General features: G+C 36.5%; 1 protein-coding gene across 1 annotated transcript in view; it reads right to left on the reverse strand.

Moving 5' to 3' along the window:
* Nucleotides 1–22,810, reverse strand: part of CCDC7 (coiled-coil domain containing 7) — a 245,984-nt gene that overhangs the window by 126,871 nt on the left and 96,303 nt on the right. The window contains exon 14 of the mRNA XM_057304764.1: nucleotides 9,747–9,812. Within this exon, the coding sequence (XP_057160747.1) occupies nucleotides 9,747–9,812 (66 nt within the window). The remainder of the gene's footprint in view (nucleotides 1–9,746; nucleotides 9,813–22,810) is intronic.

Consider the following 22,810-nt stretch of genomic DNA (forward strand, 5'->3'; position numbering starts at 1 on the left):
TCTATACCCAGAAATAAATTGCTTTAAATCTATATATCAATTTGGAAAATACAGAAAATTGAAATATTTATAATATTGTACCTTCAAAACCAAAAACATAAATTTCTATTTCTTCATTATTCATCTATATCCCTCAGTAAAGTGTGTTTTACTTCATTTAAAAAACTTTGTATTTTTTGTTAAATATGCTACTCTAGTATTATAAATAGAATCATCTCTACACATGAAAAAATGCTCAACATCACTTGGCATCAGGGAAATGCAAATCAAAACCACAATGAGATACCACCTCACATCAGGCAGAATCACTAAAATTAACAAGTCAGGAAACTACAAATGTTAGCAAGGATACAGAGAAAGTGGAACCCTCTTGCACTGTTGGTGGGAATGCAAGCTTGTACAGCCACTCTGGAAAATAGTATGGAGTTTCCTCAAAAAGTTAAAAATAGAGCTACCCTACAATCCAGCAATTGCACTACTAGGTATTTACCCAAAGGATACAAATGTTATGATCCGAAGGGGCACCTGCACAACAATGTTTATAGCAGCAATGTCCACAATCCAAACTATGGAAAGAGCCCAGATGTCCGCTGACAGATGAATGGATAAGAATATGTGATACACACACACACACACACACACACACACACACACACACAATGGAACATTACCCAGCCATCAAAAAGGATGAAATCATACCATTTACAATGACACGGATGGAACTGGAGGGCATTATGCTAAGTGAAATAAGTCAATCAGAGAAAGACAATTATCATATGATTTCACTCATATGTGGAATTTAAGAAACAAAACAGGATCGTAGAGGAAGGGAAGGAAAAATAAAATAAGATGAAATCAGAGATGGAGACAAACCATAAGAGACTCAACTATGGGGAAAAAACTGAGAGCTGCTAGAGGGGAGGTGGGTGAGGGGATGGGGTAACCGGGTGATGGGCATTAGGAGGGCACTTGATGTAATGAACACTGGGTGTTAAATGCAACAGATGAATAATTGAACTCTACGTCTGAAACTAATGGTACAATATATGTTAACTAAATGAATTTAAATAAAATAAGTAAAATAAATAATAAATAGAATCGTCTCCATTATGGTTTCTAAATGGTTGTTTTGGATAAGAAGGAAACCTATTGCTCTTTTTCTTTTCCTTTCTTTAAATTTTAACTCCAATGTAGTAAATGTACAGTGTTATATTAGTATGTACAAAATGGTAATTTACCAAATATTACTCAGTGCTCATCAAGGTAAGTGAACTCTTAATCCCTTTCAACTATTTTACCCATCTTCTCACCCACCTCCCCTCTGGTAACCATCTGTTTGCTCTATAAAGTTAAGAGTCTGTTTCTCAGTTTGTCTGTCCCTCCTTTTTTCCCCCTTTTTTCTCTTTTTTTAAAGATTTATTTGAGAGAGAGCCCATGAGCAGAGGGGAGAGGGAGAGGGAGAGGGAGAAGCAGGCTCCTCGCTGAGTAGGGAGACTGCTGATCCCAGGGTCCCGGGACAATGACCTGAGCCGAAGGCTGATGCTGAACTGACTGAGCCACCCAGATGTTCCTGTTTGTTTTGTTTCTTAAATTCCACATATGAGTAAAATCATATGGTAACTGTCTTTCTCTGACTGGCTTATTTTGTTTAGCATTATACTCTCTAGTTCCATCCATATTGTTGCAAATGGAGAGATTTGGGGTTTTTTTATGGCTGAATAATGCTGCATTATATATATAATATATATTGTTTTATATATAACATCTTCTTTATCTATCAATGGACATTTGGAGTGCTTCCATAGTTTGGCTATTGTAAATAATGCTACAATAAACACAGAGGTTCATATATCCCTTTGAATTCGTGTTTTTGTATTCTTTGGGTACTGTGATTCCTGGATCACACAGTAGTTCTGTTTTTAATATTTTGAGGAAAGGCCATACTGTCTTGACAGTGTCTGCACCAGTTTGCATTCCCACCAACAGTGAGTGCACCAGGGTTCCATTTTCTACACATTCTCACTAACATTTGCTGTATCTTGAGGTGTTTGTTTGTTTGTTTTTTGGGTTTTTTTTTCTATTTAATGTATTTTTTATTGTAGTCTAATATTTATTTATTTATTTATTTATTTATTTATTTATTTATTTATTTTATGTAAAGTTCAATGATTCATTAGTTGCGTACAACACCCAGTGCACCATGCAACACATGCCCTCCTTACTACCCGTCACCAGCCTATCCCATTCCCCCACCCCCCTCCCCTCTGAAGCCCTCAGTTTGTTTTTCAGAGTCCATAGTCTCTCATGCTTCATTCCCCCTTCTGATTTTGATTTTAGCCATTCTGACAGGGGTGAGATGAATCTCATTGTGATTTTGATTTGCATTTCCCTTATGATGGGTGATGTTGACTATGTTTTAATGTGTCTGTTGGTGATCTAGATGTCTTCTTTAGAGAAGTGTCTGTTCATGTCTTCTGCCCATTTTTATTTTTTTATTTAAATTCAATTAGCCAAGGTATAGTATATCATTAGTTTTTGATATAATGTTCAATGATTAATTAGTTGAATATAACACCCAGTGCTCATCATATCACATGCCCTCTTTAATTCCCATCACCCAGTTACCCCATCCCCCTACCCACAACCCTTTTCACAACCCTCAGTTTCTTTCCCAGAGTCAAGAGTCTCATACGGTTTGTCTCCCTCAGTGATTTCTTCCCATTCAGTTTTCCCTCCCTTCCCCTATGGTTCCCTGCACTATTCCTTATATTCCACATATGAGTGAAACCATATGAAAATTGTATTTCTCTGATTGACTTATTTCACTTAGCATAATATCCTCCAGTTCCATCCATGTCGATGTAAATGGTAGATATTCATCCTTTCTGATGGCTGAATAATATTCTATTGTATATATGAACCACATCTTCTTTATCCATTCAACCATTAAGGACATCTCAGCTCCTTCCACAATTTGACTATTGTGGACACTGCTACTATGAACATTGGGGTGCATGTGCCCTTTCTTTTCACTACCTCTGTATCTTTGGGGTAAATAGTCAGTAGAGAAATTGCTGGATCGTAAGGTAGCTCTACTTTAATGTCCTGAGGACATTTTTCTGTTTTCCAGAGTGTCTTCCAGAGTGTTTTCCAGAGTATCTACCCATTTTTAATTGGATTATTTGGTTTTTTTTAGTGTTGAGTTGATCTTTATGTATTTTGGACACTCACCCTTTATCAAATATGTGATTTGCAAATATCTTCTCCCATTCAGTAGGCAGCCTTTTAGATTTATTGATTGTATTTTCAATATGCAAAAGCTTTTTATTTTGATGTAGCTCCAATTTCATTCTTTTTTGCAGGTAGTGTCTGGTTTCCTCAGCACTATTTGTTGCAGAGACTTTTTCCCACTGCATATTCCTTCCTACTTTTTCAAAGTTTAATTGGCAATATAATTGTGGGTTTATTTCTGGGTTTTCTATTCTGTTCCATTGGTCTATATATCTGTCTTTGTGTCAATACCATACTGTTTTGATTACTACAACTTTGTAATATAACTTGAAGTCTGGAATTGTGATACCTCGAGTCTATTGTTTGTTTTTGTTTTTCCTCTTTCAAGATTACCTGGGCTATTTGGAGTCATTTGTTAGTCCATACAAATATAAGTTTGTTCTACCTCTGCGAAAATGCTGTTGGTATTTTGCTAGGGATTGCATCAAATGTGTAGATTACTTTGGGTAATGTAGGCATTTTAACAATATTTGTTCTTCCAATTCATGAGCATGGAATGTCTTTCTATTTCTGTGTGTTATCATCAATTTCTTTCATCAGCATTTTGTACTTTTCAGAGTACAAGTCTTTCACCTCTTTGATTAGCTTTATTCCTAGGTACTTTATTATTTTTGGTGCAGTTGTAAATGGGATTATTTTCTTACTTTTTCCGCTGCTTCATTATTTATTAGTGTATAGAAATGCAACAGATTTCTGTACATTGATTTTGTATCCTGTAACTTTATTGAATTCATTTATCAGTTCTAGCAGTTTTTTAGTGGAATCTTTCAGGCATGTCATCTGCAAAGAAGTTTTACTTCTTCCCTGATGATTTGATTGCCTCCTATTTCTTTTTGTCCTCTGACTGCTGTGGCTAGGACTTCCACTACTATGTTGAATAAAAGTGGTGAGAGTGGACATCCTTGTCTTGTTCCTGATCATAGAGGAAAAGCTCTGTTTTTCCCTATTAGGATTTAAGCTGTTGGATTCTCACATAAAACTTGTTTTCTTGTTGATTTTCTGCTTGAATGATCTAATGACAAAAACTTGAATGATTTCTCATAGAAATGTTTTTACTCCTTTTGTGTTTCCTGCCTTTATACTGTCACTTTTGATTCCTCCTTTCCACTCAAAGAGTCCCCTTTAATATTTCTTGCAGAATTGATTTGGTGGTCATGAACTCCTTTAGTTTTGTCTGTCTGTGAAATTCTTTATCTCCCCTCCTATTCTGAATTCTAACTGGTGTGAGGTGGTATCTCATTATGGTTTTGATTTGTATTTCCCTGATGCCAAGTGATGTTGTTGAACATTTTTTCATGTGTCTGTTAGTCATTTGTATGTCTTCTTTGGAGAAGTGTTTGTCCATGTCTTCTGCCCATTTCTTGACTTATTTGTTTTTTGGGTGTTGAGTTTGAGAAGTTCTTTATAGATCTTGGATACCAGCCCTTTATCCATAGTGTTATTTGCAAATATCTTCTCCCATTCCATGGGTTGTCTCTTTGTTTTGTTGACTGTTTCTTTGGTGTATAGAAGATTTTATCTTGATGAAGTCCCAAAAGTTCATTTTTGCTTTTGTTTCCCTGCCTTTGGAGACATAGCTTGCAAGAAGTTGCTGTAGCCTATGTTGAAGAGGTTACTGTCTATGTTCTCCTGCAGGATTTTGATGGATTCCCGTCTCACATTGAGGTCTTTCATCCATTTTGAGTTTATCTTTGTGTATGCTGTAAGAGAATGGTCCAGTTTCATTCTTCTGCATGTGGCTGTCCAATTTTCCCAGCACCATTTATTGAAGAGACTGTCTTTTTTCCATTGGGTATTTTTTCCTGTTTTGTAGATTAGCTGACCATAAAGTTGAGGGTCCATTGTCTTGCTGCTTTTAAGACTTTTTCTTTATCACTATATTTTGTAAATTTAATTACAATACATCTTGGTATCAGCTTGCTTTTGTTGATTTCGAAGGGAGTTCTCTATGCCTCCTAGATCTGGGTGTCTGTTTTCTTCCCTAGATTAGAGAAATTTTCAGCATTTATTTCTTCAAATAAATTTTCTGCTCCCTTTTCTCTCTTCTTCTTCTTCTGGGACTCCTATAATACGAATGTTATAACCTTTGATGGAGTTACTGAGTTCCCTAAGTCTATTCTCATGGTGCATAATTCTCTCTTTTGTTCAGGATCATTGCTTTCCATTATTTTGTCTTCTAGGTCATTAATTTATTCCTCTGCTTCTTCCAGCCTCTTGTTCTTTGCATTAAGGATCTTTCTAACCTCATTTATTGCACTTTTCATCTCTGATTAATACTTTCTTAACTCTTTTATCTCTGTGGTAAGGGTCTCACTGATGTGTTCCATTCTTTTATCAGGTCCAGTGAATATCCTAATGATCATTGCTTTAAATTCTCCATCAGGCATGTTACTGTATCTGCTTCACTTAGATCTCTGGCCACGACCTTATCTTCTTCTTTCATTTGAGATAAATTCCTCTGTCTTCTCATTTTTCTAAGACTCTGCCTCCTTCTGTGTGTTAGAAAAGCCAATTATGTTTCCCTCTTCTCTCCTAAAAGTAATGGCCTTATGAAGAAGAGGTCATGTAGTGCCCAGGACCTAGAGCTTCAGGGAGTGCCTACAGTGTGTTGCATGTCTTCTGCTTTTACGTTCTGGCTGCTCTATCCTTCAGATCAGTTATTTCAGAGGCTTTCTTTGCCTGCTGTTGGCAGTGTTTGGTCCCTGGCCTGAAGTGGTGAGTTTTAATTAGGTGTACTCTGATCTGCTTGTGAAATGAGACCTGTCATCACCTCCACTAGAACTGAAGCCCTGCAAAACTCTCCGATTGGGAGATGTGATGTGGGCAAGTGTTTGTGCTGGTCTTCTGGTGGATGAGCCAACTACACCAGGGCTGAGGTAAGCATTACTGAGAACGGCAGTTCCACTGGAGTACAGGGGAATGGGGCTTAGTGTAAGCAAGCTAGGCCACCAGTATCCACATTGCACTGCTTCCTACAGGTGGCTCTGTGTTTATGCTGAGGGGTGGAGCAGGGAACTAGTGACTAGCTGCTTTTCTCCCAAAAGGTGTCTCAGTGAATGCTGCCTCTCAGGGACATGCTCTGAGAAAAGCAAATAATCTCCCCACGGTGTGCCCCAGGCACTCTTCAGATCACTGTTTCCATGCTGTATGTTCCCAAGCTGTTTGCCTGCCTTCCCTCCAAGAGCAATACACTGCCCTCTGGGCTCTATCTCAACCAAGTCTGTTGACCTTTAAAACTGCAGGCTTCAAGCTGTGCTGGTTGCAAGAACTCATGAAATTCAACTCCTTTTGTTTTCCAACCCAATGACTTTGGGGAGACATTCTCCTTGTGCATTCCACTGCATGCTCTTCTTTCACCATTCTCAATGACCACAGCTGCTTCCCCTCTGCCACAGCCAGGATGTGTTTCTCCCCAAACCACATCTCTGCACTTCCTGTCTTCTTTGAGGTGGCCTCTTCCTGTAGTTGTCAGTCTTCAGATTGGTTTCTGTGGTATTTCGGATGATTTGATAGTTACCTAGTTATAGTCATGGAATGAGGTGAGTCCTCCTATTCTGCCATCATCTTCCTGTCTTCTCTCTCGCTGCTTTTAAAATTGTTTCTTTATCAATATTTTTTGCCATTTTGAGTACCATGTGTCTTTGTGTAGACCTCCTTGGGTTGATTTTGTTGGACAATCTCTGTTCCTTCTGGATCTGGATATTTGTTTCCTTTCCCAGATTGGGGAAGTTTTCAGCCATTATTTCTTCAAATAAATTTTCTGCCCCCTTTTGTCTCTCCTTCTGGGATCCCCATACTGCAAATATTATGCTTGATGTAGTCACTGAGTTCCTTAAGTCTATTGAGATTTTGCATATCTTTTTCCTCTCTAACTTGCTCAGCTTCATTGCTTTCCACTATTGTCTTCCAAGTCATTAATTTGTTCCTCTGCTTCCTCTAGCCTGCTATTTATTCCATCATGTGTATTTTTAACTTCAATTATCATGTTCTTGGTCTCTTGTTGGTTCTTTTTTATCTCTTTCATAAGAGTCTCACTGACATCTTCCACTCTTTTCTCAAGTCCAGTGAGTACTATTATAATCATTACTTTAAATTCTCTATCAGGTATAACACTTATATCTGTTTTGCTTAGGTCTCTTGATATGGTTTTGTCTTTTTTTTTTTTTTTAAAGATTTTATTTATTTATGTGACAGAGAGACAGCCAGAGAGAGAGGGAACACAGCAGGGGGAGTGGGAGAGGAAGAAGCAGGCTCCCAGCAGAGGAGCCCGATGTGGGACTCAATCCCGGGACTCCAGGATCACGAAGGCAGACGCTTTAACAACTGCGCTACCCAGGCGCCCCTGATATGGTTTTGTCTTATTCTTTAATTTGGAATATATTCCTCTGTCTCCTCATTTTGCCCAACTCTGTCTGTTTCTGTGTTTTAGGAAAGTCAGCTACATCTCCTGCTATTAAAAATGGCCTTATGAAGAAGAGGTACTGTAGTGCCTGCAGTGCAGCATCCCTTGTCTCAAGGAACTGATGCTTATAGGGTGTCTCCTGTGTGTGTTTTATGTGGCCTGCTGTTGTGTCCTAGCCACTTTTTTCTTTAGTCATCTAAACAGACTCTCTGCCTATTGTTGACAGGGTTTGGTCCCTGACTGTGGTGGAACACACTTTACAAAGTGCGAACAAGTCTGCTTGTGAAATGAGACCTGCCACTGCTTCTGTGGCAGTGGACCAGTGCTGGATGGATAGAACATGCAATTTTAACAAGGTTGCAGCTTGAGCTTCCACAGGGCCTGACACCACTGCCGGGACAAGAGGAACAAAATAGTAGACCAAGAGAGGACATATTGGTGAAGTTTGCATGGTCTTCTGGGGAAAGGGACCCACAGCACTGGGACTGGAGCAAATGGGAAGTTTGGGTCAGCTGAAGGGTGAGAGGGTAGGGCTTAGTAGAAGCAAGTTAGGTACTGAATGTTGGCATCATGTTGGTTCCTACAAGTGGCCTTATGTTTATGCTGGAAAGTGGGGAAGGGAGATGTTACCTATCACCTCCTTTGTTCCTGGAGGGGTTTCCCTTTGATTCCCACCACTCTGAGATGGGCTCTGAGATGAGTAAATAACTCTCCCTCCCATATACTCCATGCATTTTTCAAACTACTGCTATTATGCTGTACCTCCACAAGTTGTTTATCATGATGTCTCATTAAAGACAGAACTCAGCTTCCTAATACCCTCTGAGCTCTCTCATAGCCAGCCTGCTAATTTTTCAAATTCCAGACTTTAAGTGCTGCTACTTGTAAGAACTCACAAAATTTGGAACCTCTTGCTTTCAAATATTACAGAGATTCATCTTCTCCATGCAGGCTCCCCAGTGTAACAGTCTGTTTCTCTTCCATCTTTTTACCCACAGTGTCCCTTCCTCCTAGGGATAGTCGACATGCATGTTTAGCTCCCCACCATGTCCTCACCCTGCCTACCCTCTTCAGTGTGGCCTCTTCTCTACCTTTAATTGTAGAGTTTTTTCTGCCATCCTTCAGGCTGTTTTCTGTTATTTATGCTGATATGAGTGTTATCTAGCTATATCTGCAGGATGAGGTGTAATTAAGGTCCTCCTATTCTGCCATTTTCCCAGCCTCCTTCCATTGCTTTTTTATATCTATTTTGTCCTCAGCCACATTTTGAAATTATGTCATTAATATTTTATTAATAAATTTGTGTATTATCTTGCATTTTTTCAAAGGAAAATAAATATAAAAATAATTATACTTTTGTCTATCCACTTATGAAAATGTTTGTAGCTTTTTTCATTTCTTTAATCATTAAACAAGAATTTCATAAAGAGTAGTAAAAACCAACATTGTAGTTTAATTGAGTTGAGCTGGGATGCCTGCATTATTGTCCACATAACAGTGTCTCAGTTTGAAATAGATTTATTTTATTTGATTAAGGAAGTTTACCTTTCTTTCTAGTTTATTGTTTTGAATAAGAATGAATATTAAATTTTACTAATATATTCTTAGTACATAAAATGAATGCACTTTAAATCCAGAGAAATAGTACAATACATAGACCTATTAGTTTTCAAGGTCAAAATTATTCATTTAAAAGTTGTTTACATTAGGAGAAGGAAGGGGAAAATGAAGGGGGGGAGATCAGAAGGGGAGACGAACCATGAGAGACTATGGACTCTAGGAAACAAACTGAGGGTTTCAGAGGGAAGGGGTGGGGGGGATGGGTTAGCCCAGTGATGGGTATTAAGGAGGGCACATATTGCATGGAGCATTGGGTGTTATACACAAACAATGAATCATGGAACACTATATCAAAAGCTAATGATGTACTGTATGGTGACCAACATAAACACACACACAAAAGAGTAAAAAACCCAAAGAAATTTTTTAAAAAGTTGTTTACAGATATTTCCTTCACTTGTTAACAATTTTAAAAGAACATAATGTCATTTACCTGGACAGCCTGTTTCAGTTGTTCCTGAAGAACTTTGTTCTCAATTTCCAGAGCATGTGCTATTTGCTATGATGTAATAAAAGGGGGAAAATGCATTCATTTTAGTATTTCTGTTTCTATGAATTAATTGTTATAATTATTATCTTTCTAAAATCCACAGGTAGCCAAGATGATGACTGGAGCACATTTATTTACTTGCACATTTCTCAGGAATAATGGTGGATAATTTCTGCAGGTGTATCTTCCTGTTCATTTCCTACAGGAAAACTGACTTGAATCTGATAAATTATTACTACAATAAATTAAATATTTCATTTTTCCTTTTCTCTAGGCCTGAAATATTTTAATACAAACATTTCAAATTCTATGAAAAGAAACAACTCTACTCCTAGCAGAAAATAAACATAGTTCTGACTTTGTGAGAATGAATGGATTCTGTTACACATGAAATGTCTCAGCAATTCTCCATCAGATGAGAGACAGTTTGAGGAATCATATCTAAAATCCCCAGCTCTGTTTCTGGTATAGCAGGGCAAGTTCCTACTGGATAGACCCTGCCACATATAAAAACTACAAACCCTGAACAAAATACAAATACCAACACTGGACAGAAACCAAGAATAGGTAGATTCTTGAGAGAAGGGGATGCTTGGAAGAAGAAAGGGTCCTAGGTAAGATTCTTGTTTTCTGGCTTCTAATCTGAGGGCAAGCCCTACCTGAGCCAGGCAGGGCATCTAACAGCTGATAAAAAATAATAATAAAATAAAAAGAGTTTCTACACCTCACAAACCAGAGAAAGAAAATCAGGGCAATCTCAGCCACTCAAAAACTTAGGGGAAGTCACACAAAGAAGAGAGAATGAAAGAAGGGGACCCAAACTCTGTATAAACCCTTCCCAAATCTCCCCCAAGCCCTGAACCACATATACATAGGGAAGACTACCAAAACCTAAAAGAACTGAAATGCAATTTGAGCTGATGCCTAAACACAGAATTTTCATTTTATATCCAATAATGTTAAGTATATTAATGCAAAACAAACAAAAATAAGACTAACCATACCAGAAGAATATAGTAGAATCCAGAGTTTGAACAACATGATATTCCCAATATTCAGAACACAATTTAGAATTACTTAACATTTAAAGAAACAGCAAAATGAGACTTACTCATAAGATAAAAACAATCTACAGAGAGTGATCCCAAGATAGATTCAATTTTAAAGTTAGTGTAGAAGATTTTTAAAGCAACTATTATAACAATACCCAAAGTAAGGGAAAATATGTTCATAATGAAGGAAATAATAAAAATTTCATCAGATCAGTATGACCTATAAAAAATAGCCAATGTAAATTGTAGTAGAGAAAAATACAGTACCTGAATTTTTAAAACTTAAAGGATGAGCATAGGAGCAAATTGGATAGGCAGTGGAAAGAGTCAGACCTTTGAAGATACATCAGTAGAAAATACACCTATCTAAAGACAAGAGAACAAATACTTGAAAAATGAAGAGGGACTAAGGAACATTTGGGATACTATTAAATATCTAACATTTAAATGCATTTTCATAAGGAAAAGAGAGAGAGAAAGTGATAGAATAAGTGGCTGAAAAAGTAGCTGAAAATTTCTCAAATTTGGTGAAATTTATATACTCAAGATGCTCAGCAAACCCCAAGTTGATGTATATAAAGAAAATCATGCCTACACACATCAGAATGAAATGTTGAAAACCAAGTAAAAAGAGAAAATCTTAAAAAGTAGACGAAGAGAATGCCAAATTACACAGAAATGTTGATTTGAATGAATCCTTCTCATCAGAAAAATATGAACTTGAAATGAAAATGGAAAACCATCTTCAAAGTGTAGAGTAAATGTTTCTCTTCAGAAAGTGTTATCTTAAGAAACAGAAGAAAGCTTTAAATCTATATTTTTAATCTCACTGAAATTAGAGAGGACACAACTATAAAAACAGAAAAAGGGGATAATGAGGACAAAAACAAGCCTTCTAGCAACTGTTCAGAGATCTCTATATAGGACTATAATGTAGTGAGGAAACTCACATTCGTAAACAGCCACAGAAATATAATAAGCCATTTACTGGAACTAAGTAACTTCAGAGAGGAAGACCAAGTTGAATGATCCAAGGAGGTATCCCCACTAAGGCAGATCTAAAGACACAGACAGAAAATAACTACAAAAAAACAGAACTCAACTCTGATGGATGCAATTATAGCCATAAATTAAGATCCAATGAAATTATTTTTTAAACATGGTTTTGTACTTAAAATGTCAGGAGGGAAGATACTATTGGACTTCCTGGGAAGATAGCAGAGTAGGAGGATCCTAACCTCACCTCATCCCACAGAAACAAATAGATAACACATCAGTGCAAATAACCCAGAAAAAGACCCAAAGACTGGCAGAACAAACTCCACAACTAAATGTAGAGAAAAGGCTACATCAAAGAGGGTAGGAAGGGTGGAAACACTGTGGGGACGTAAATGGACAGTGTGCCATCCATGAGAGGGAGGGGCCTGGGGGCACAGAGAGGGGTGAGAAACAGACTATCACAATGGAGACCCTGAACAGGGAAGATGAATCCCCATAGCATTTGGCTCTGAAAATCAGAGGTACCAGATTTCCTGAGTTCTTACAACTAGCAGGCCGTAAACCCTAGTATTTTCAAAAATCAGTGGCTCCATTCTAAAAGAGCCTAGAGGGCATTAGAAAGCTGGGTCCCCAGCCTTAAAGAGAAAGCACAACTTCTAGGAAGATATAGCTTAGAAGCAGGAATTTCATAAATATCTGGGGCATATAAGAGTTAGTAATCTCAGAGTTCACTGAGGAACTTCTCCTGGAAAAAAGGAGCTAGCAGGTGCCATTTCCTTCGCCATCCCACAACATAATCACATAGCCACATGCGGGAACCAGCCAGGCACTGTCATTCACTACCTAACTTCCCTACACCATGCCCTTCCCCCCTCCAGCTGAGGCTGCCTCAGTCCCAAAACTGCAGGTCCCCTCCCCAGAAAACCAGTGCAAACCATGCCAACACTGCATCTTCTGACTTCTTGCAGAGGACAGAGCATATTGTTAAAACTGAGCACCACCTGAGCAGCTGTGGCTGGCTCAGTCTCAACAGTGGCTACACACCCCTGTGGGAAGAAGACAGACACAGCCTTGTTAAAAGAGCATGCCCCACCCACTACTTTCAAGGGCAAGAGACATAACTGACTTTCCTAAGAGACAGAAACAGACACAGAGAGTTAGGCAAAATGAGGAAACAGAGGAATATGTCCCAAATTAAAGAACAAGACAAAATCATAGCAAGACACCTAAGTGAAACAGATGTAAGTGTTATGCCTGATAAAGAATTTAAAGTTATGATTATAATGATATTCGGTGGACTTGAGAAAAGAGTAGAAAACATCAGTGAGAAGCTTAACAAAGAGATTAAAAAGAAAACAATCAGAGATCAAGAATATGATAATTGAAATTAAAAATACACATGATGGAATAAATAGCAGGCTAAAGGAAGGAGAGGAACAAATTAATAACCTGGAAGACAGAATAATGGAAAGTATTCAAGCAAAGTAAGTGAGAGAAAAAAATATATACAAAATAAGAACAGACTTTTTTTTTTTAAAGACTTTATTTATTAATTTGACAGAGAGAGACAGCCAGCGAGAGAGGGAACACAAGCAGGGGGAGTGGGAGAGGAAGAAGCGGGCTCTCAACGGAGGAGCCTGATGTGGGGCTTGATCCCAGAATGCCAGGATCACGCCCTGAGCTGAAGGCAGACGCTTAACGACTGTGCCACTCAGGCGCCCCAGAATGAGAACAGACTTAAGGAACTCAGTGACTTCATCAAGCATAATCGTATTCACGGTATAGAGATTCCAGAAAAAAGAGAGACAAAAGGGGGAAGAAAATTTATTTGAAGAAATAATAGTTGAAAACATCCCTAATCTGGGAAAGGAAACAGATATCCAGATCCAGAAAGCAGAGATCCCCCAACAAAATCAGCCCAAGGAGGTCCACACTAAGACATATGTTAGTCAAAATGTAGTGATAAAGAGAAAAAATTTTAGCAAGAGAAAAAACAGTTACATACAAGGGAAACCCTATAACGCTATCAGCTGTTTTTTCAGAGAAACTTTGCAGGCTAGAAAGGAGAGGCATGATACATTCAAAGTGCTGAAAGGCAGAAATCTGCAGCCAATAATACTCTATTCAGCAAGGCTATAATTCAGAATAGAAGGAGAGATAAAGAGTTGCTCAGACAAATAAAAACTAAAGGAGTTCATGACCACTAAACCATCCCCAAAAGAAATATTAAAGGGGATTCTTAGAATGGAAAGACCATAAGTAAGAATATGAAAAGTACAAAACACAACAGAAGTAAAAATAAGTGTATCTGTAAATATCAGTGAAGGGATTCACAAAATAAAAGGATTTATGACACCACATAGCTAAAATGGGGGAGAGTGAGAGAGTAAGGAATGGGTTCCAATTTAAGTGACCATTAACTTCATACAGATTGTTACATGCACTGTTCTATACAAACCTAATGGCAACCCCAAACCCATATCCAGTAATAGATATGCAAAGAATAAAGAGAAAGAAATTCAAGTATAGCACTAAAAAAAGCCAGAAAATGATTAAAGATAGCAAGAACTAAAGGGATCAGAGAAAAATAGAAACAACTCCAAAACATGTAACAAAATGGCCAATAAATATATATCTATCAATAATTACTTTGAGTATAAATGGATTAAATGCTCCAATCAAAGGACATGGGGAGACAGAGTGGATAAAAAAACAAGACTCATCTATATGCTGCCTACAAGAAACTAATTTCAGACCTGAAGAGACTTGCAGATTGAAAGTGAGGGAATGGAGAAACATCATACTAATGGATGTCTAAAGAAAGCTAGAGAGGCAATACTTAAGTCAGACAAAATAGACTTTAAAACCAAGACTGTAACAAGAGACAAAGAAGGACACTATATAATAATGAAAGTGGACAATCTAACAAGAGGATACAATTGTAAATTTTATGCACCCAACATGTGATCACCAAATACATAAAACAGTTAATAACAAAAGTAAAGGAACTAGGGGCACCTGGGTGGCTCAGTCATTAAGCATCTGCCTTCGGCTCAGGTCATGATCCCAGGGTCCTGAGATCGAGCCCCACATCATGCTCCCCGCTTGGCGGGAAGCCTGCTTCTCCCTCTTCCACTCCCCCTGCTTGTGTTCCCCCTCTTGCTGTCTCTCTCTCTCTGTGTCAAATAAATAAATAAAATCTTAAAAAAAAAAAAAAAGTAAAGGAACTAATACATGGTAAGAAGAGGACTTTAACACCCCTCTTACATCAATGGACAGATTATCCAAACAGAAAATCAATAAGGAAACAGTGGTTCTGAATGACACACTAGGCCAGATAGACAACAGATATATTCAGAAAATTCCATTCTAAAACAGCAGAATACACATTCTTTTCAAGTACATATGAAACATTCTCCAGAACAGACCAAATATTAGGCCACAGGCAAGTTTCAAGGAACTCAAAAAGATCGAAGTAATACCCTGCCCCTTTACTGACCACAGTGCTATGAAACTAGAAAAATCTGGAGAGACTACTAGTATATGGAGGCTAAATAACATGCTACTAAACAATGAATGGGTCAACCAAGAAATCAAAGAAGAAATCAAAAACTACATGGAGATAATTAAAGTGAAAACAGAACAGTCCAAAATCTTTGGGATGCAGCAAAGGCAGTTCAAACAGGAAAGTTTATAGCAATAAGGCCTACCTCAAGACGGAAGAAAAATCTCAAATAAGCGACCTAACTCTACACCTAAAGGAGATAGAAAAAGAAGAACAAACAAAACCCAAACCCAACATAAGGAAGGGAATAATAAAAATCAGAGCAGAAATAAATGATACAGAATTTTTTAAAAAACAGTAGAACAGATCAATGAAATCAGGAGCTGGTTCTTTGAAGAGATGGACAAACTTGGTAAACGTCTAGACAGAGTCATAAAAAAGAGGACTCTAATAAAACAAAATCACAAATGAAAGAGGAGAAATAACAAATGACACCACAGTAATACAAAAAATTGTAAGAGAATATTATGAAAAATTATATACCAACAAACTGGACAAACTGGAAGAAATGGATAAATTCCTAGAAACATATAACATACCAAAAAGGAAGCAGGAAGGAATAGAAAATTTGAACGGAGTGGTTACCAGCAAAGAAATTGAATCAGTAATTTTAGAAAATCCCAACAAAGAAACGTCCAGGACCAGAGGACTTCACAGACAAATTCTACCAACCATTTAAAGATTAATACCTATTTTTCTCAAGCTATCCCAAAAAACAGAAGACAAAGGAATGCTTCCAAAGTCATTCTATTAGGCAAGCATTACCCTGATACCAAAACCAGATAGACACCACACAAAAAAAGAGAACTATCACCCAAAATCTCTGATGAACACGAATGCAAAAATTCTCAACAAAATACTAGTAAACCAAATGCAACAATACATTAGAGACATCATTCATCACAATCAAGTGTATTCCTGCAATGCAAGGTTGGTTCAATATTTTCATGATGCATGACATCATTAAGAGAAAGGATAAAGACCGTATGATCATTTCAACAAATGCAGAAAAAGCACTTGACAAAGTATAACATCCATTCATGATAAAAAACACTCAACAAAGTAGTTTAAAGAGAACATACCTCAACATAATAAAGACCTTATATGAAAAACACACAGCCAACATCATACTTAGTTGTGAATAACTGAGAGCTTTTCCCCTAAGGTCAGGAACAAGACAAGGATGTCCACTTTCATCACTTTTATTCAACATTGTACTAGAAATCCTAGCTAAAGCAATCAGACAACAGTAAGAAATAAAAGACATCAAACTGGTAAAGAAGAATAAATTTTCATTATTTGCAGGTGACAAGATACCATATATAGAAAACTCAAAAGACTCCACAAAAAAACTACTAGAACTGATCACTGAATTTAGTAAAGTTGCAGGATACAAAATAAATGTACAAAAATCATTTGAAATTCTATACACTAATAATGAAGCAGTAGAAAGAGAAATTAAGAAAATAATCCCATTTACAATTACACCAAAACCATAAGATATCCAGGGATAAATTTAACCAAAGAGGTAAAAGACCTATACTCTGAAAAGTATAAAACACTGATGAAAGAAATCAACAATGACACACAGAAATGGAAAGACATTCCATGCTTATGGCTTAGAAGAATGAATATTGTTAAAATGTCTATACTGGGATGCCCGAGTGGCTCAGTCAGTTAAGCATCTGCCTTCAGCTCAGGTCATGATATCAAGGAGCCTGCCTCTCCCTCTGCCTGCCACTCCCCCTGCTTGGGCGCCCTCTCTCTCTGACAAATAATATTTATCTTTAAAAAATAGTGATAAATAACAATAAAATAAAATAGTCTATACTATCCAAAGCAATCTACAGACTTAATGCAATCCCTATCAAAATACCAATAGTATGTTAACTAGAACAATCCTAAAATTTGCATGGAACCACAAAAGACCTCAAATAGCCAAAGCAATCTTGAAATTGAAAAGCAAAGCTGGAGGTATCACAATTCCAGATTTCAAGTTCTATTACAAAGCCATAGTAATCAAAACAGTATGATACTGAACAAAAATAGACACATAGATCAATGGAACAGAATATAAAACACAGAAATAGGCTCCATGATTATAAGGTCAATTAATCTTCAACAAAGGAGGAAACAATATGCAATGGGAAAAAGACATTCTCTCCAACAAATGATGTTGGGAAAACTGGACAGCAACATGCAAAATAATAGAATTGGACCACTTTCTCACAGCATACACAAAAATAAACTCAAAATGGATTAAAGACCTAAATGTGAGACCTGAGACCATAAAAACTGTAGAAGAGAACACAGGCTTTAATTTCTCTGACATCGACCACAGCAAAATGTTTCTAGATAGGTCTCCTGAGGCAAGGGAAATAAAAACAAAAATAAACTGTCAGGTCTACATCACAATAAAAAGTTTCTGTACAGTGAAGGAAATAATCAAAAATACTAAAAGGCAACCTACGGTATGGGAGATATTTGCAAATGACATATATCAAAGGGTTAATATCCAAAATTTATAGAGACGTGATACAACTCAACACCTAAAAAACAAATAATCCAATTAAAAAATGGGCAGAAGATATGAACAGATATTTCTTCAAAGAAGACATCAAGATGGCCAACTGAAAAATGAAAAGATGCTCAACATCACTCATCATTAGGACAATGCAAATCAAAACTACACTGAGATATTACCGTCATACCTGTCAGAATGACTAAAATAAAAAACACAAGAAACAACAGGCGTTGGTGAGGATGGGGAGGAAAAGGAACCGTGGTGTAGTGTTTGTGGGAATGCAAACTGCAGCAGCCACTGTGGAAAACAGTATGGAGCTTCCTCAAAAAGTTAAAAACAGAACTACCCTAGGATCCAATAATACCACCACTAGGTATTCACCAAAAAAAAATACAAAAACACTAATTCAAAGGCATACATGCACCTCTAAGTTTATTTCAGCATTATTTACAATAGCCTAATTACTGAAGCAATTCAAGTGTTCATGAATAGGTGAATGAGTATAGAAGATGTGGTGTGTATGTGTGTATATATATATATATGCATGCATGTGTGTGTGTGTGTGTGTGTGTGTATGACCATCAACTCCATACAGATTGTTACATGCAATGTTCATAAGAAAGAACAGAATCTTTCCATTTCCAACAACATGGATGGAGCTAGAGAGTATAATGCTATGCATAGGTCAGTCAGAGAATGACAAATAACATATGATTTCACTCATATGTAGAATTTAAGAAACAAAACAAGTAAACAAAGGTGAAAAGAAAGAGAGAAAGAGGCAAACCAAGAAACAGACTGTTAACTAAAAAGAGCCAACAGATGGTTACCGGAGGGGAGGTGGGTGAGGGGATGGGTGAAATAGGTGATGGGGTTTTAAAGAGTACACTTATTATGATGAGCACTGAGTAATATACAGAATTGTTGAATCACTATACTGTACACCTGAAACTAATATGAGACTCCATAATAACTATATTAGAATTAAAATTAAAAAACAATTTAAAGAAGTCAAGAGGAAGTGGAAAGGAGAAAGGCTACTTTTGAGAATAGGTTTAGAACCACTGTCAAGTAAATGAAATAAATATTTCATGGTACAGAACAAACACACAAACAGAAGCTAAGACCAAAAATACAGAAAACTTAAAAATTATATCTAGGAATCATAATATTCAAATATTAGTTTCATAAGGGTAAAAGAAAAAAGAAAGATAAATATTACTAAAATAAGTAGGAAAATAAAACTTAGTTAATTAAATTAAAAAATTACGATCTGGTAAAATTTCTATACTTCAATGAGAAATAAAGGTAAGAAATAAGAAGACCGGGTCCCAAATAACATCAAACTACTATACCTACCTGAAAATATCTACCCAAATTTTCCATGAGAGAAAAATAATACTCTGTCATGTTTAAGCTATTGAATTGTACGGGGTCCCTCTATAGAGCAGCCTAGCCTATTTACTAATAAAAATATAGAGTTAAATAAGCCAAATCTAGATTCAATTGAATTTTATATAAAAAGAGAAAGGGAAGGGAAAGAAAGAAAGGGAAAGAAAATATACACTTCACTTATGATAGACTAAAATGCCATAAATTCTTTGTAGTAGCTCCCCTCAAATATGGAGTCCATCTCTTCAACTCCTTAAAACTGGACTGCCCTGTGACTTGCTTTGGCCAATAGGATACAATGAAAATGGCAGTATCTGAGGTCTGAGCTTATTAGGCCTCAAGACGTCTTCCAACTTTGTTTTGCTCTTGCTGCTGGGAACCCTTCTGTAAACTACCCTGGGCTAGCCTCCTAGAAGATAAAAGACTAGAAAGAGATCCCATCTGTCATAGATGTCCCAGCTGGGACTTCATATATTTGAATAAAGCTATCTAAGATCATCCAACCCAAGCCAAGCCTTCCCAGGGAGAACACTTAACCAGTCACTAAGAGAAATAACGAATATCTGTTGTTTCAAATCACCAAGTTTTGGAATACTCTGTTATTTAGGAAAACTTAACTGTTATACTTAGCAATAGAAAATGTGTATTTTTACGTCATTAGAACACTTACAAAAATTGAATAGTGTGTTGGATTATTTCCACAATTTCTCCTACTCTATGCCACTCTTCCTCATGAATTTTGGCTAACCTGATGACTTCCTTAAAGAATGTGGTAGAAAAACTACAAAGACTTTCAATACAACAGTCTCTAACAAGCTTTACAGGTTTTGCTTTTGCCAGTGTGGAAAACTGATATTGGAAGCTGAAAAACAGGGTAGGAACTCTGTTATGTAGTTATAGAACAATTAACAAAACTCAGGCCTAGAGTAACTTGAAGGAGTAAAAACATACCTAATAAGCTTGTGGATCTGGCTAAGGAAATCTCCAGCCAGAATGCTAAAAATACTATTTGGCTTATACTACTGAAATGCAATAAAGTTATTGCAAGAGAAATAAACTAAAGAAAGAACTGTTCAATTTTAAAGCAGAAATTAGAAGATTTAGAGGGACTCTAGGACAATATCTCCAGCCCACAAAAGAAATTCTCAAAGTAAGAAATTACTTTAGGGTAAAGATCAAAGTCATAATCCTGACAGTAAAATGTAGCATCAGAGTCAAAGTCAAATCAAGGGCGTAACTACAAGACTCCCTGTTAAGACCTCAGAAACACTTAAATATTCATTGTGGATCCTCCAATGAATATTGGAGTATTGTCCTGTAGAAGCCTGACATACTTTAAGTAAAAAGAAGTCTCTCTCAGAAAGAATTTTGGGGTAAAAGAGTGAACAGTAACATACATAGAAAACAAATTTTTAAGAGAAACACCATCATATTAGACTAAAAAATACAGAGACATTTCAAAATGAAGAGAGATCTGTAGGTCCCCAATAATACATGAACAGGAAGCAGGCTGAGTGAGCTATTCAGCTGCAAACATTGGCAATTTCTTATGGTAAAGGAATGATGACTCAGAGAGGAGAATCTATGTACCACACTGCAAAATAAGGGCTACTTTATTTTGGATTAGGAAATCATTCCCTGGCAGCAAAACTAGACCTCAATCAAAGTACAAACGCCACCCTGAAAGTCAGGAGAACTGGTGACATATGTCTGGTTGGATTTCAGGATTGCTTTCTCTTTTCCCCCTATTTGTATAATAGTGTCTGTTGCAATTATCCTATCCTTGTCTCAATAGTATGTGTTAAGTATGTGTTGGGAGGGGTGGGGTAGGAATAACTTCCTTATTTAGATAACAGATCTCCTGATCAAGAAGAGCTGTGCCAAGAACCCATAACTAGTCCTGGTACCATATCTAGACCTGGTACAGATGTTGAGATCCTAGACTTTAAGATAAAACTAGAATGTAATGAGATTTTAGAAGGAAGGGGTGAGCACGTTTTGCCTGTGGAAGAAAATTAACATGTGGCCAGAGAAAAGATTATCACAGACTATTTCCAAAAATGACCATTTATAATTTGCCCCACATATATATGTAGAATATATATATATATTCTACTCCTCTCATTGAGACTATTTTCCCTCCCTGTGAGTCTGGGTTGGCCCCTAACCAATAAAATGTAATGGAAATTATGTTCTCAGGCTTCTGAGCTCAGATCATAAGAGGTCTTGCAGCTTCTACTTTTGACCTATTAGATTCCAGCTGCCATGGAAGGATGCTTGGGCTTGACTACTAAATGTTGAGTAATGACATGAGAAAAATTCAGTCCTTAGCCGTTCCACCAACCACCAGACATGTGAGGAATTAAAAATGAAGAAAAAGGGGGAGAAGAAATAATAAAGATGAAGATTAAAGTAATTAAATAGAAAACGGTAACAGCAACAAGAAATTAAACAGAACAGTTATATGAAACATAAAACCGGTTAGTTGAAAGCACCAGTAATATACAATCCCTGACAAACCTGACTGAAAGGAAAAGAAACAAAAAACAAATACTTTTATAAATGAAAAATAAATGGAAAAAGATACAGAAAAAAGAAAACAATAAAAGAAATCCTAAGATAGCATAAAGTAAACTTCTAACCAATGAATTTGAAAAAAACCATTAAAAATGGATGAATCTATATTAAAATATAAACTACCAAAATAGATGCACCAATAATCTCAAAAAGAACAGGACAAGTGGTCAAAGAGCTATCATTTTTTTTAAAAAGTCTCCTAAATGATTTCACAGTTAAGTTTTATATAATCTTCAAATTATGTCTCCCTTATTTAAAAAAAAAGTCCTTTTTAAATTCTGACTAGAAATGCATTACATTTGTTATATTAATTTGAAAGAATCAATATTTTTATAAAATTAAATCTTCCCATTTGACAACATTAAAATTTAGATTACAAGAAGTACCACTTTCAATTCCATCTTAATAAATTCATATAACATAATTAACTACTTTATCACTGAGTTAAATTATTCCAAAAGCCCTCTAATTGTTCTTCCTGACTACAAAATCCAATCTCTACCCCAAAATTCATCTTTCATAAAGCTGGCAGAGTAATATTAATAAAAAAATACCAAATGGATCATTTTTAATATTCTTCAATAAATCCCCATTTTTTACTCAAAATGCAAATTAATAATGCCCATAGAATGCAATTATAGTTACTGTTTATGTTTGCATTAAGGATTCAATATCCTTAATACTTAAAATTAAACAGAAAATAGTTTTAACAGAATGACAGAGCTCTTGGCACTATGCATAGAAAAAACTAAGTGAAGTTTCTATAAACTTTAAAAGTTGATGATCCTCAAAAAGAAACAATAAATGGGGAGATCACATTTGAAATTACACTCTTAGTCATTTTAGCCCCACCAAAAAAGAGAGAGGAACCCTGGGCTATCCAGTCCAACCAGAGTAC

This window comes from Ursus arctos, unplaced genomic scaffold, assembly GCF_023065955.2.
Source record: "Ursus arctos isolate Adak ecotype North America unplaced genomic scaffold, UrsArc2.0 scaffold_30, whole genome shotgun sequence".
Classification (NCBI taxonomy): domain Eukaryota; kingdom Metazoa; phylum Chordata; class Mammalia; order Carnivora; family Ursidae; genus Ursus; species Ursus arctos.